General features: G+C 57.4%; 2 protein-coding genes across 6 annotated transcripts in view; one reads left to right on the top strand and one right to left on the bottom strand.

Moving 5' to 3' along the window:
- The first annotated feature begins 1,132 nt into the window (after positions 1–1,132).
- Zbtb7b (zinc finger and BTB domain containing 7B) lies at positions 1,133–10,431 on the top strand. The gene is given in 4 exon segments (XM_028890747.2): positions 1,133–1,463; positions 6,539–6,740; positions 6,743–7,712; positions 8,109–10,431. Coding segments are annotated over 4 exon segments (1,665 nt in total). The 5' UTR covers positions 1,133–1,436; the 3' UTR covers positions 8,575–10,431.
- Positions 10,432–10,439: 8 nt separating this feature from the next.
- Dcst2 (DC-STAMP domain containing 2) overlaps positions 10,440–14,024 on the bottom strand; it is a 17,680-nt gene continuing 14,095 nt past the window's right edge. For 4 of the 5 annotated variants that reach the window (XM_037206790.1, XM_037206789.1, XM_037206791.1 and 1 more), the window contains one exon: positions 10,440–10,637. In XM_037206790.1, the coding sequence (XP_037062685.1) occupies positions 10,610–10,637 (28 nt within the window). In that variant the 3' untranslated portion in view covers positions 10,440–10,609. Of the gene's footprint in view, positions 10,638–13,599; positions 13,993–14,024 lie in introns of those variants that run through there. The other variant, XM_037206792.1, reaches the window with a different exon arrangement.

The raw sequence follows: 14,024 nt of genomic DNA, 5'->3' as shown, positions 1-14,024 counted from the left end.
CCTCTCCTCCTCACCTCTGTCCTCCTGGACTGGCCTCTCCTACCTTCCCTACCCCTCACCTTTTTCCCCCTTTAGGCCTGAGTGAGGCCAGGCGGGGGTGGGGACAGCTGGGGCTCTGGGCACTGCAGGCAGAGACTCCCGGCCCTCTCCCACGCGGCCAGCCCGTCTGTAACCCCTCCCTCCCTCCAAGCTGGGGGGAGGGGGGCAGCACCCAGAGGGTTAAGGCTGGAGGGGGAGGGGCTGGGCCAGGTCGTGGGCGGCCCCTTTGAAGGAGGGAGCTGGAGTGGGGAACAGACACCCTGCCCCCCCCAGTCATCCCTCCCCCACCCCTCCCAACGTGCTGCCCCCAGGGGCCAGGAGTTGTTGCCGGCAAGGCCCCTCGGCGTTCAGGTGAGTCGGCCCTGCTCTGGCTCAGGAGGTCAGGCCCCAGGGGAGGCTCGGAGGCCTAGAATTGGCCAAGGGTCAGAGAAGGACTGAAAAACAGGCTAGGAAGAAGGTGCCCAGATTTCACTGGAGGCTTTAGGGAACAGAGGAGCTGGGGCACTGGCGTGTGGGGAGGCTTCAGAGTCTAAGGGGTCCCAGAGAACCAAGAAAGGCAGAAGAAGGGTCCCACGGAAGCTGTGCTTGCTGGGCCAGGCCAGGAGGTTGGACAGGCTGGCAGGGAGCTGGGCCCCGGGGACCCGGCTGGGGTGTCTTCTGGGGCTTGGGGGGCTCAGGTTTCTGCCCGCGGCTAAGCGGGTGTGGGGTTACCAGCCAGCTTGGTTACCCAGCCAAAGATATGGCTGGGGGGAGGGGGTACGAGGCAGACCCTGGCCCTTTGGGCATTCTCCTTAGCCCTAAGAAGAGCTGGCACTGCCCAGCCAGACTCTGCGGGGAACCGTGATGACCAGGGTCTGTCCAAGTGACTAGTTACCTGCTTCAGGGTGGGCAGTCTAGGGAGGGGGGAAGTCCAGTAGCTTCAGGGCTGGAAACTCTGACGGGCAGAGAGGCACCCACTGTCCCCCCTATAACCCCACATCCGCTCTCACTGCACACCCGGCCTCTCCCACCTCTCTTCTCCAAGTGGCTCCCAAATTTTGGTCGTCGTTCGCTTCCTCCAGAAGGCAGGTATGGGTACCCCAGACTACTCCATGTCTTCTATAATGGTTTGTAGAACAAGCCCTGGTCTTGATTTGGTTCCTTTGCTGTGTCTACCCGACACAGGCCTGGAGGGATGCTGGGAGCGGCGTGGCACATGTTGGGCTCAGGAGAGGCTTCAGTGAGCGAGGTGATGGGAAGAGGGAACGAAGGTTCCCTCTGAGGATGGTTCCCAGGAGCAGTCCTAGGGACAGGCATGGCGGAGAGATGAGGGAGCCCGTAAGAGCCAAGGAAGGGAACCAAGGGTCAACTTGTGCTGGGAAGATAAGCGCCACAGACAGTAAGAAGAGGACGAGTAAATGGAGTCCAAGCAAGACAGGCTAAGGGTAAGGGGCTGCTGATGAGCTAGGGTTCCCAGAGGTGGAGATGTGAGGCTGGGGAAGCCTTGCCCCATCCCTTCCTCCGCCATCTTTGTCTCCGTCCATTCTGGATGGGCTAAAGCGCTGTGTGCTAGAGCTGATGTTATAGACAGAAAAGGAGAGCTGGCGGGTCCCCTCCGTCGGGAGCCCCTGCACTGGCACCGGGACCTGGTGGGAGCTTAACCCCCACAGCACCGGGAAGCAGCCGACTCCCCTTGCCTCCTTCCCCCTTCGTGGCTTGCGGTCTCTCTTCCCCGCCTCGGCCCCCAGGAAGTGTGAGTGCTGGGGGTGGGTGAGGTTTAGGAGGGGGAAGCGTCACATGGGGGATGGGGAAGGCATGTACGAGTTTAGAGGGGCTGGAGAGGAGAGAGCTCCATGAGTGTCCTTGGCATCCCTGGGCCGGGACCTGTCTCTGGGCCCTCTCTGTGGAAGTTCTTCCAATCCCCCAGTGACGTGTGGCTCAGCCACCTCACCTGCCTGAAACTGGGTAGTTAAGGTGTCAGTGGCCCTTTGGTCCCAGAAAGGATGAAAGGAACCGTGGAGTAAGGATTCCTGGGTCCCTGAGGACTTTGGACGGCTGTCCAGTTTTTCCCGACCCCTCTGGTCCAGCCACAGGCCAAAGCCCTGACTTCGTGCAGACCGGACTCCAAAAAAAACAGGAAGAGAACCTGAGGCTTGGAGCTGGGGTTGGGGGTTGGGGGCAGAAAGGAGAAAGAAGGGGGAGGGGTTACAAGCCCAGGCACCAGGAGCACCGGCCAGAGCCTTGGGTCTCCGTCATCCCCAGCAGGAAGAGGTCCTCACCCTCTTGGCCTCCCGAGCTGCTACTCCAGAAAAAGCCAAGCCAGGCTCTTCTCTGGCTCCCTGGCAGAGCTGGGAGAAGGGGCCTTGGAATGGGTGGTAGGGGTGGGTGGGTGATGATGCTCTGTGCGCCTGTGTATCAGCCTACATCTATTTTCTATGCCACTAATCCTGGTTCTGCCGGCTGCCCCCCACACTAAGCCTCAGTCCCCTAATCCCCAAGGTGGGGAGAAGGGGGGCCAGCTTTACTCAGCTGCCCCACTCAGGGCCTCCTATGGCGTCCCTTCAGCTGGCTCAGACTGGCAGGGTTGGCCCTGGAGCCCTTCAGTCCTAGTCTGGAAGGTCAGCACCTGGAAGGTTCTAGTTGCCTCTGTCTCCCTGAGTCGCGCCCGCCGTGTACCCCCCCTGCTTTTGGTTGTTCGGTAGACACACTCCGGCAGGTGCCTCTAGGGACTGATGGGTTGGTGACAGGGACTCCCGACTCTGTCACCCCTTACCACTGCCACTCTCAAGTTTTCCCCGACCAAAGATGGCACAGGCTTGACACAGGGCCGGGTTTCAAGAAAGCTGCCCACTGGCTTGGCCGGTCTAGCAGGCCTAACCATGAGGGGAGCCCGGGGGGGTGGCAAGAAAGAGGGGCGTGATGGGGCGGGCCCCCAGTTCTTTCCCCTACCAGGCAAACAGACCAAACAGACCTTGCCTACTTCCCTGGCACGGCTGCCCCCCCCAACCACCACACACCCATGCCCACGAGGTCTTAGCAAGAGGGGGCATGCCGGGCTGGGTGGGGATGGGCTGCTGACATGGGGCGTCAAGGGGACTGGGCCCTCTGGGATGCAGATGTGGGATGGGTGCCCAAGGTGGGGTGGGCACACTGGCACCAGTGCCCCACCCTGGCAGAGAGAAGGGGAGGCCTCCACCCCACCAGCTCCTCCCCTATGATAGGCTAGGAGTGCCCCCTTGGCCTGGTTGGCACCATCAAAGTTCCAGGTGGCACCTCGGTTGGTATGGGTGCCAGGGCTAGGGGATTTCCCAGAACACCCTCTCCTCCCTGTGTGCCACCTGCCTCTCTAAGGCCTTCCTCGATGCCTTGTGGCCATAGGCATTGGATTTGGGCCTAAGGAGTTAAACACCCACCCTTGCCCAAGCCCTGTGGGAGCCTGTGACCTGACAGCGAGATCAGCCAATCGGTACACCTGCCATACCAAGTTGCCACAGAGATCAGCCCTGGGGTGGGAGAAAGGGGGCAGGTTTACCAACGGGAATGGGTGGGGTGGGGAGGGGAGGAGGGCAAAGGATGGGGTGAGCACGTGTCTCCAGGTGCCCAGCTCCCGGCCAATGGGCAGCAAGGATAGCTCCACCCGTGCCCCTTAGGAGGAACCTGATGCACTTGGGCCCAGGAGGGTGCCCACTGCTGTTGAAGTTGGGCCCCTGGCTGCCCACCTGATTTGTGTTTGTTCTTAAGTCCCGGGGCTGTTTGCCTCCTGAACTGTATGTAAAGTACTGGGAGAGGAGAGAACTCCCAGACTGCCTGGTCCCCCAGGAGGAGGAGTGATCTGGGGGACTGAAGGTGGGAACAGGTGAGCTGGCTAAGGGTTCCCAGGTGTGGCTTCCAAACAGACAAGTGGTTAGCGTTCACTCAGGGCTTCCAGGTGGGCGCTCCAGCTCTGCAGTAAAGGTGGCCAGCAGGTAGGCACTCACTGTGACAGGCCAATTGTTGTGTCCCCAAGTGGAAATGTGTAGCCTCTGACCTTCACCCCCACCCCCCAAAAAACTCTTTCCCATAGATGGCTAGGGCTGATCAGCTGTTGGAGTACGAGAGGACACTGACGAAATGTCAGTGGGACTGGCCCTAAGGATCGGCGGGACTCGCCTTTACTATTACAGACAAGAACTAGGCCTCCTCAGAGAGGAAGTGGCTTGTCCAAGGTCAGGTAGCTCCCTAGTAACCTGGCTCCCTCAGGATACGATCTGGGAGGGGAGAGACAGCCCTGTCTCCCAGTAGTTTTCTCAGCAGAGGCCATATGTGCACTGGAATCTGCCCTGGGGCCAGACTACCGACGGAGCCCTACTGTGTGTTCGGTATCATACCACACCTGGCCTCACTTACCCCTCGCCACAACCCCTGCAGTCAACTGGAATTATCCAGTATTACAGATGAGGAAAGAGGCTCGGAGATAACATCACTTGCTTAAGATCGTGAAGCTAAGAATTCAGACTCAAGCCTGGGTGAGCCGGGCTCGGTCCAAGCCGAGCACTGTTCCAGTCTCTATTAGCTCTAGAGCAGAGCCTCGGCCTTCCAAACCCTGCGACCCTTTAAAAGTTCCTCGTGGTGTCGTGGCCCTCGACCGTAGAAGGATGTTCGTCACTTCCTCGCAACTGTAACTAAGGATGCATAATGCAAATGTCTGTGTTTTCCTGTGGTCTTAGGCGACCCCTGTGAAAGGGTCGTTCATATCCCGAGGGATTGAGACCCACAGGTTGAGAAAGCTGTTCTAGACCAACAAAATGTCAGGGCTGACGAGCCAATCCCAGCTTTTCCTTCCCAGCCCCTGTTTTCTTTTGTTTGTTTTTTTTTTTTTTGTTTTTGTTTTTTTCGAGACAGGGTTTCTCTGCGTAGCTTTGCGCCTTTCTTGGAACTCACTTGGTAGCCCAGGCTGGCCTCGAACTCACAGAGATCCGCCTGGCTCTGCCTCCCGAGTGCTGGGATTAAAGGTGTGCAGACACCACCGCCCAGCTTTGTTTGTTTTTTTTTTTGTTGTTTGTTTTTGTTTTGTTTTGTTTGTTTGTTTGAGACAAGGTCTCTCTCTCTCTCTCTACATAGCCCTAGCTGTCCTGGAACTTAACTATTTAGACCAGGCTGACCTCGAACTCACAGAGACCCAGCTGCCTCTGCATGCCAGTGCTGGGATTTTAAGGTGTCTGCCCCCTCACCCAATGTCCCCAACTCCTTCTTGTGTAACAGGAGAGTATAGGCTAGACCACTGACTGAGCCCTTACTGTGTGTTAGGCACTGGGCCACGCCTGGCTTCATCTGCCCCTCACCACAGTGACGTGTTCAAGGTCACTCAACGAGGCTGCTCTGCAGTCTTTGCCCTCCCCACCCCTGTGGATGGTGGGCTGGGCCCGCGGGGGCGGGGGCGGGGGGGGGGGGGGGGACGACACGACGGGACACAACACGAAGGCTGCCTCTGGAGAGGCAGGGTCCTCTGGAATGGGGAGAAAGGTTGCATAGTTTAAGGGGGAGGGCAGGGGTGGGACTTGGCCTTTCGGCAGTAGGGGTGATGCTTATCTGTGGGGGGCAGGAAGTGTCTGTGCCAGTGACACCCCGGCATCGGGTAGCGGCTCAGCCGCTCCTTGGCCCATGAGGGAGGGAGGATGTGGGGAGCGGGGATCTTGAAGGAAAGATGAACTTAGGGTGGCTTGTGGGGGACGGGAGGAGGAAGAGGATGGCTCTTTGTTGTTTGTGTTTTTGAGACTGGGTTTCTCTGTGGAGCTCTGGCTGTCCTAGAACTCACTCTGTAGACCAGGCTGGCCTACCTCTACCTCCTGGGATTAAAGGTATGCTGGAATTAATGGTGGGCGCCACCACCACCGCCACCTGACAAGGACGGCTCCTTTTGTTTGTAGGGTATACTATACTTGTGACAGAACCCAGACATGCCTGACCTGCCACCTTCCGTCCCCTATCAGTCTGAAGTCTCTCCTTGGGCTCAACCAGAGCTCTGTGCCAGCTCCATCACAGACCATTACTCAGTTTCCAGGTGTCCCTAGCAAGCCAGTGTCGCCAGGGTCCTTCAGTCAGTTTTTCCTGAAGCCGAAACCAGGACTCCAGCCTCTTAGCTCCCGGTCCACTGCTTCTTCTAAGGGGATGGGGAATGGGGAAGGTCAAGGGCAAGTGTGCCCCGACACTAACCGAAAGGCAGGCACTCCAGAAGCAGGCAGAGCAGTCTAAGAACTGGGAAGGTGAAGGTGGGTCCGGGTCCGACGGCGTGACCCCGCACACTGGGCACTTCACCTGGAAAGCAAGCTGCTTCCTCTGTCGGGGACCGTGGTTCCTCTGTGGTTGGCATGGAAGGCGGTCACATTTTGGAAGGGTATGGGGACTGACAAAGCCCTTAGAGGAGTGTCCAGCATGTGGCCCTCCTTCAGTGAGAGAGCCAACACTGGAAGGGGCTCCCCACCCCACCCCCCTTACAGGGATACCTGCTCCTAACCTCTTAACCCTCCACTTGACCCTGCAGGAGAAGATGGGGAGCCCTGAGGATGACCTGATTGGAATCCCATTCCCAGACCACAGCAGTGAGCTTCTGAGCTGCCTCAATGAGCAGCGCCAGCTGGGCCATCTCTGCGACCTCACCATCAGGACGCAGGGTCTCGAGTACCGCACCCACAGGGCCGTGCTGGCGGCCTGCAGCCACTACTTCAAGAAGCTCTTCACGGAGGGTGGGGGGGCGCTGTCATGGGGACAGGGGGCGGGGGGACAGCTGCCGCTGGAGCAGGGGCCGGCGTGTGTGAGCTGGACTTCGTAGGGCCAGAGGCCCTGGGTGCCCTGCTCGAATTTGCCTACACAGCCACACTGACCACCAGCAGCGCCAACATGCCCGCTGTGCTCCAGGCTGCCCGGCTCTTGGAAATCCCCTGTGTCATCGCCGCCTGCATGGAGATCCTACAAGGCAGCGGGCTGGAAGCCCCCAGCCCAGACGAGGATGACTGCGAGCGAGCCCGACAGTACCTGGAGGCTTTCGCCACTGCCACCGCCACAGCCTCGACCTCAGGAGTGCCCAACGGTGAAGACAGCCCTCCACAGGGGCCCCTCCTCCTACCACCACCTCCACCACCGCCCCGACCCGTCGCCCGCCGCAGCCGCAAGCCCCGGAAAGCGTTTCTGCAAACCAAGGGGGCCCGAGCGAACCATCTGGTCCCCGAGGCGCCGACGGTACTCACCCACCCCTTGACCTACGAAGAAGAAGGGGTGGCTGGGAGAGTGGGCAACAGTGGGATCAGTGGGCTTGGGGACAGCTACAGTCCGCCCACGGGAGCTGCCTCCCCTCCTGAGGGGCCCCTGAACTACGAGGTCTGTGAGGGTGAGGAAGAAGAGGAAGAGCTGGTTTATCCCCCGGCGTATGGGCTGGCACAGAACAATGAGCCCTCGCTGTCGCCGGAGGAGCTGGGCTCAGACGAAGATCCCATCGATCCCGACCTGATGGTCTACCTAAGTTCCCTGCACCAGGACGCCCTGGCACCCGGCCTGGATGGCCAAGACAAGCTGGTGCGTAAACGCCGTTCACAGATGCCCCAAGAGTGCCCAGTCTGTCACAAGATAATCCACGGGGCAGGCAAACTGCCACGCCACATGAGGACCCATACCGGTGAGAAGCCCTTTGCCTGTGAGGTCTGCGGCGTCCGCTTCACCAGGTGAGCCTCGCAAGTGGGAACCAGGGTCCCGAAGGGGCAGAGGGCAGGCATGAGATCTGAGTGAGCACAGCACAGATGGCTCCAGCAGGGAGCAGCTCTCTTGTGGGTTCTTGGAATGAACTGGGAGGCCAAAAGAGGCAACCAAGGAGGATGATTGTGAACGGTCTAGTGCCCAAGACGGTCCAGTGCCCAGGAAAAGTGCACTGGAGACGAGAGCGGATGATAGCAGGGCCTACTACATCTAAAGGCCGACCGAGAAGGGTATCCGTCCTGGGGCAGTAATAGGGAAATAGCAATAAGGAATGGGAGTGGGACGAGGCCTGGGAGTGGCAGGATGGGCTGGGGAGCCTCTCCGGGGGTCCTGAGTGTTTACACCCTCCTCCCCCCTCGCCCTAGGAATGACAAGCTGAAGATCCACATGCGGAAGCACACAGGAGAGCGCCCCTATTCGTGCCCACACTGCCCAGCCCGCTTCCTGCATAGCTACGACCTCAAGAACCACATGCACCTGCACACGGGGGACCGGCCCTACGAATGCCACCTGTGCCACAAGGCTTTCGCCAAGGAGGACCACCTGCAGCGCCATCTCAAGGGCCAGAACTGCCTGGAGGTGCGCACCCGGAGGCGCCGCAAGGACGACGCGCCGCCGCACTACCCACCACCCTCCGCCACCACCCCATCCCCTGCGGGCCTCGACCTCTCCAACGGCCACCTGGACACCTTCCGCCTCTCTCTGGCCCGATTCTGGGAGCAGTCGGCCCCTACAGGACCCCCAGTCACTACGCAAGGGCCCCCTGAGGAGGAGGAGGAAGAGGGGACACCCACCACACCACAGGCTGAAGGTGCCATGGAGTCCTCTTAAAAGAGGGATGAATGGCCAGGCTGGAACAGCACAAGGGCCTGGGGTGCCATGCCAAGCAATGGGGAGCACATAGGACAAGAGGGGCCGGGGCCAGGGATCCTGAGCTTTGTTGGCATCAGAGTCAACCCCTCCCCCCACCCCAGAGCCTTCATTCCAATTCCAAGCTGAGGTTTTGGGGCACAAGCTCTCTAGATTGGGGTGATCACCCAAGGAGTTATACATGAGATATATATATATATATGTGTGTGTGTGTGTATATATATGTGTGTATGTGCCACACACACGCACTGCGCATATATGAATACACACACAGTAAAGTGGGGTCCCCATCCCCAGCTGCTACTGGGGAATTGAAGCAATAATCTATCTCTGATTCGTGGGGTCCCACTTCGGCTATGCGGGTTTCTAAGAGGCTGGGGCTTGGGACCAAAGCCTTGCCCTACTCCCAATGCCCCCTGGGTTTTGGCTGTGTGTGAGGGGGTGGTGGACTGCCCCTCCCTTCCGAGACCCCTCCTTCCTGGTTTCTGTTCCCTTTTCCTGGCAGTAAATTATGCAAAGGGGGGTGGTAAAGGAAGGCTTAAGTGGGGAAACAAGGTGGAAGCTTGAAAGACCGGGTTAGGGGGGCTGGGCCTGTAAGGACGGAGCCATCCCAGTCCCCCCCTCCACCCAGTTCCAACGCTGAGTCATGGGGTCCTGGAGAAGGGGGCGGGGCGGCTTGATTGGCTCGCCCGTCCCTGGGGGTAGCAGAAGGGCTCCGCCCAGCTAAGGGAGCTCTCCACCTCTCCCCTCCCGCGTCCCGGGGCAGGGAATGTCTTGTTCCTGGCGCTCCCTCCCTGGGGCCAGAGGGCAGGGCGGGCCGGGCGTCTTACCCTCTTCTCCTCCCCACCTCCCCGCCCAGGTGCAAGCCGGAGCCGCCTCTGCTGCATGCTGCCCCTGACTCACGCCGCCCCCGGGCTGGCGGGCGCTGGGTGTGGGATGGGGGTGAGGGGTTGAGGTGGCCTGGTGGGGAGCGGGCGAGCCAGCGCCATCTGGTGGCCATGCCTTCTTAGGGCGAGCGCCCCCCAGCGACTGCTCTTACTGAGCTGATGTCACACCCAGCCGCCCTGGCCTGTGAACGGGTGCCCCCTTGCCAACACGGTGGCTAGACAACTCACTTGCCCCTGGGAAAAATGAGCTGCAGGGCGGACCTTAGGGGAAAGGAATCCTTCCCTCAGATCTTGCCCGTCACCCTTAGGACGGAGTCCACCCCCATTCTGTACATAGCCTCTTCTGATGGTCTTGTTGAAATCCAATTTCACATTTTAAACTACCAGTTCTCCTGGGGTGGAGAAGAGTCTTCACCCCCTACCCCTTCCTCGCTGGGTGCTGGACCCCCATTGCGGCCTGGGCTATGCCTTGCACTATTCCCCCCCCCCTTTGGCCTGGTGGCCCTTCCCCCTCCTTAAAAGGGGCAGGTTCAGGGGCCCGGTGCTCTCCTCTCCCCATGCGCCTCCATGCCCGTTTGCACAGCTGCCCAGGTACCCCCAACCGTGGGGAGGGGTCACACAGGGAGGGGTGGCGGGACCAGTCCCTGTATCTATTTAAAAAGTGATGATGTAATATATTAGGAGGGAGGTCAGGTGCCCTGGGCCTCATCTTAGCATTTCAGGTGATAGGGGAGCCCAGGGCTGGAGAAACCTGGGGCTTAGTCCCAGAGAGTGGGGGCGGTATAGCCTCCGCACTCTCTACTTGTGGCTTTCCCACTCAGTGCCTTAGTGGGGGAAGCATTTCCCCCCCCCTCTCCCATTCCCTTCATCCACCCCTGCCCCCGCCTCGGGTGTAAGTGACAAGAAAGAAATAATAATAATTTAAGATTCATACTTGTGTCCACTTCTGGTTCCTTTATTTTGGGGGTGAGTGGGAGGGGTCAGGAGGTTCTGAGGCTGGGGAGGGAGCTGCTTTGGGGGCAGTGAATTTCTGAAGTAGTTCCTGGGGCTCCGGGGGGCAAGGGAAGGCCCGCAGACTGATGAGCTGGGAGATGCTGCGGGAGCATCCTTTAGGGCTCCTTCCCTTGGTCCTCATCACTGGGAGGAGAGGAAGGCTCAGTAAGCTCAAAACCACTGGTGGGCAACCTTAACCGTCATCCCCGCTCAACTTAGCTGCTGCCCTGCTGCCCATCTACTTTTGGCGGCGGCAGCGGTGGTGGCGGCGGCGGTGGTGGTCTGTTTCAGGTTTTCTGTTTGTTTCTTTCTTTGGTTTTTCAAGACAGGGTTTCTCTGTGTAGCCCTGGCTGTCCTGGATCTCACTCTGTAGACCAGGCTGGTCTTGAACTCACAGACCTGTGCCTGCCTCCCGAGTGCTGTAACTAAAGGCGTGCGCCACAACACTGGCTGCTTTGCCAGCGCTGTCACAGTTAACGAGGACATATCCACTAGAACACCCTCCCCAACCCAGCCAGGGTGTCAGCAACCTGTCCTCTTCAAAGGCAATCACCTCAGTTACTGAAGATGCCTCTATTTTCTTCTCAAACCGTCCTCTCTCCGACCCATCCAGAAAAAAAAGTCTTCAACCTTCAAATTCATGGCTACCATATTTGCAAGAGAAATCCATGTAATAAGCCTTCAGGAAGGCAAGGCAGGACAATCCCTACACATTTCAGGCCAGTCTGGTCCACAATGCTGAGACCCTGTCACCAAAGACAAAACAAAAACAAAAACAAAAACCCTGACCAGGAACATGGAACAGTGGTCATCAAGGTTTCACTATCCCCTGCCTTAACTCTGCCCGGAAATCCCTCAGCCTCCCTGACCAGCTTCTCTGCACACTCCTCCCCACAGCAGACATTGCAGCCTCCACCACCCACTCTTCGGAAACTGTTTGCCACTTCAGCCGCCTCTCCGCTCTCTCAGCAGGTGTCCTTGCCTCCTACTCCCTAGACGGGGTGAGGCTGGAGCAGGCTGGACTCTCTTCAGAAAACCCTCCATTCTTCAGGCTCGGAATGCCCGCCCTCTAACACTACCTCAGCCACCTGCCTCTCAACACCCTCGTTCCTTGGGCACCCTGGTCCAGAGCTGGGGACTGAACCCAAGACCTTGTGCATGCTAAACAGACGCTCTACCACTACACTATACAGCCCAAGGCCTCGATGTTCTCTTTTCCATGTCCTAAATGTGCGAGGATGCAGAAATGTCCTTTGGAGCTGTGGCCCTTGTGGGTAAAGCCAATTCTTTGTCATTGAGCTTCCCTTCTTAGAGCCAAGCGTGGTGGCACATACCTTTCCTTCTACGAAGACTGAGGTAGAAGGGTTACAAGTTCAAGGCCAGCCTAGACCGTATAGTAAAATCATTCTAAAAATAAATAAAGCTGGATGGCCACACACCTTTAATCCCAGCACTCCTGCAGGCAGAGGCAGGCGGATCTCTGAATTCAAGGCCAGCCTGGTACTTATAACAAATGCCAGCTCAGCCAGGAGCTACACAGTGAGGCCCTGTCTCAGCAATAAATAATTAAACAAGCCCTCTATTTTTAATCACAAAACTTATATTGAAGGGATCCTAAACCATCTCCCTCATGCAGAAGCCACACACTCCATTTCTGAGCTGTCTTTGCCATTTACTTCGTGATCTGGTTTTAGCCATCCCGATGCCATGAAAAACGTTCCCGCAAACCACACCAGTGGTCTCTCCACTATGGACTGACTGTTGGTCCCCAGCCTGTGGCTCACATCTGGCCTGTCCTGGACTAGCTCTTCTTGAGCCTCTCCCCTCAGGGTTGCAGTTGAGATCTTTGGGTTTTGTCTCTGTTTTCCTCTCTCTTGCCAGGGAAGGGGATGATCGAACCCATTTTCTAAAGAGATAACACCTCCAGTCCAGAGCCCTGCTGGACATCTTTGCACCTCTTCCCTGGGCGGCTCTAGCTGGGTGCCCCGACAGACATCTAATCTCAAATGGGCAGTCCTGTTTCCCTTTCTGCCCGAAGCCTACGTGGAGACCCAACAGCTCAGCACCTCGTCTTCAGACCACCGCCTGAAACAGCCTCCTGCCCGGCCCTTCTGCCTCCTTAGCTTATTAGGGTAGTTTTCAGGAATAGATTCTCCCCTGCTCTTCCCCTCTCCATCTCTCCCTTCCCTTTATTTTAAAACTTAATATGTTTTTATGCATTGTGTGTCCACCTGTGTATCTACCACGTGTGTGGGTGCCTATCCAGAGGACACATCTGATCACCTGGAGCTGGAGTTACAGGTGGTTATGAGTCCCCCGTCCTCCAACATGGATGCTGGATATTGAACTCAGGCCCTTTGGAAGAGAATAGCAAGTGTTCCTAACCACAGAGCCATCGCCGGTCATATATATATGAATGTATGAGCACTGCATGTGTGTCTGGTGGCCAGAGTCCGGAAGAAGATGTTGGCGCTCTTGAAACTGGAATTTTAGATAGCTGTGAGCTGCTATGTGGGTGCTGGGAACTGAACCTGAGTCCTCTGAAGGACAGCAAGTGTCCTTTTTTATTATTATTTTTTATTTTTTCCCCCGAGACAAGGTTTCTCTGTGTAGCCCTGACTGTCCTGGAACTCACTCTGTAGACCAGGCTGGCCTTGAACATCTCCCAAGTTCTGGGATTAAAGGCTTGCTCCACCAGTGCCCGGCTTGCACGTGTTCCTAACCTCAAAGCTGTCTGTCTAGCCTTACCCTTCCTTTTGTCTCTCTGGTCCTGCCAAAATGACCTAGTTAGCACGGAACTCACTCTGGCCTCAAGCGTGTTTGTCGTTTGCTTGTTAAGACAGGGTCTCACTATGTAGTCCCGACTGGCCTCAAACTCAATACGCAGATCAAACTGGCCTCACCCCCCCCATCTTTGAAGACCACAGGGTTTGTGAACCACCCAGGTAATCCAAGCCCTAGGGAAGGGAGTTCAAGGCCAACCTTGGCTACATAGAAAAACCCTATTTCAACAAACAAGAAATAAACAAAAAGAACTCAAGCTATGGTGTGTGTGTGTGTGTGTGTGTGTGTGTGTGTGAGAGAGAGAGAGAGAGAGAGAGAGAGAGAGAGAGAGAGAGAGAGAGAAAGAGAGACGCCTGGTGATAAGAGTGAACACCTTTAATGCCAGCATTCCCAGAGAATGGAATTCCAGGCAAACCAGGGCTACATGGTGAGACCCTGTCTCAAAGGGGAAAAAAAAAGCCATACCTTGGGCTAGACCCCTAACACCACAAAGGAGAAGGACGAGGAGGAAAAAGGAAGAGGGGAGTGAGGGAAAGAGAGAAGTAGGCGCGGTGACATTATCTGTCATCCCAGCACTCAAACAGGAAGCACTACGAAACACGAGGCCAAGGCCAGGAGTCATCCTGCACGCCTTTAATCCCAGCAGAGGCAGGTGCAGCTCTGTGAGTTTGAGGCCAGCCTGGTCTACGGAGCTCAAGGACAGTAAGGACTACACCTTGAGACAAACAAAAACAGATAAATGTGAAT

Source organism: Peromyscus leucopus, chromosome 6 (assembly GCF_004664715.2).
Source record: "Peromyscus leucopus breed LL Stock chromosome 6, UCI_PerLeu_2.1, whole genome shotgun sequence".
Lineage (NCBI taxonomy): Eukaryota > Metazoa > Chordata > Mammalia > Rodentia > Cricetidae > Peromyscus > Peromyscus leucopus.
Note: the sequence above shows the minus strand (reverse complement) of the source record. Positions and strands in the feature narration are given on the sequence as shown.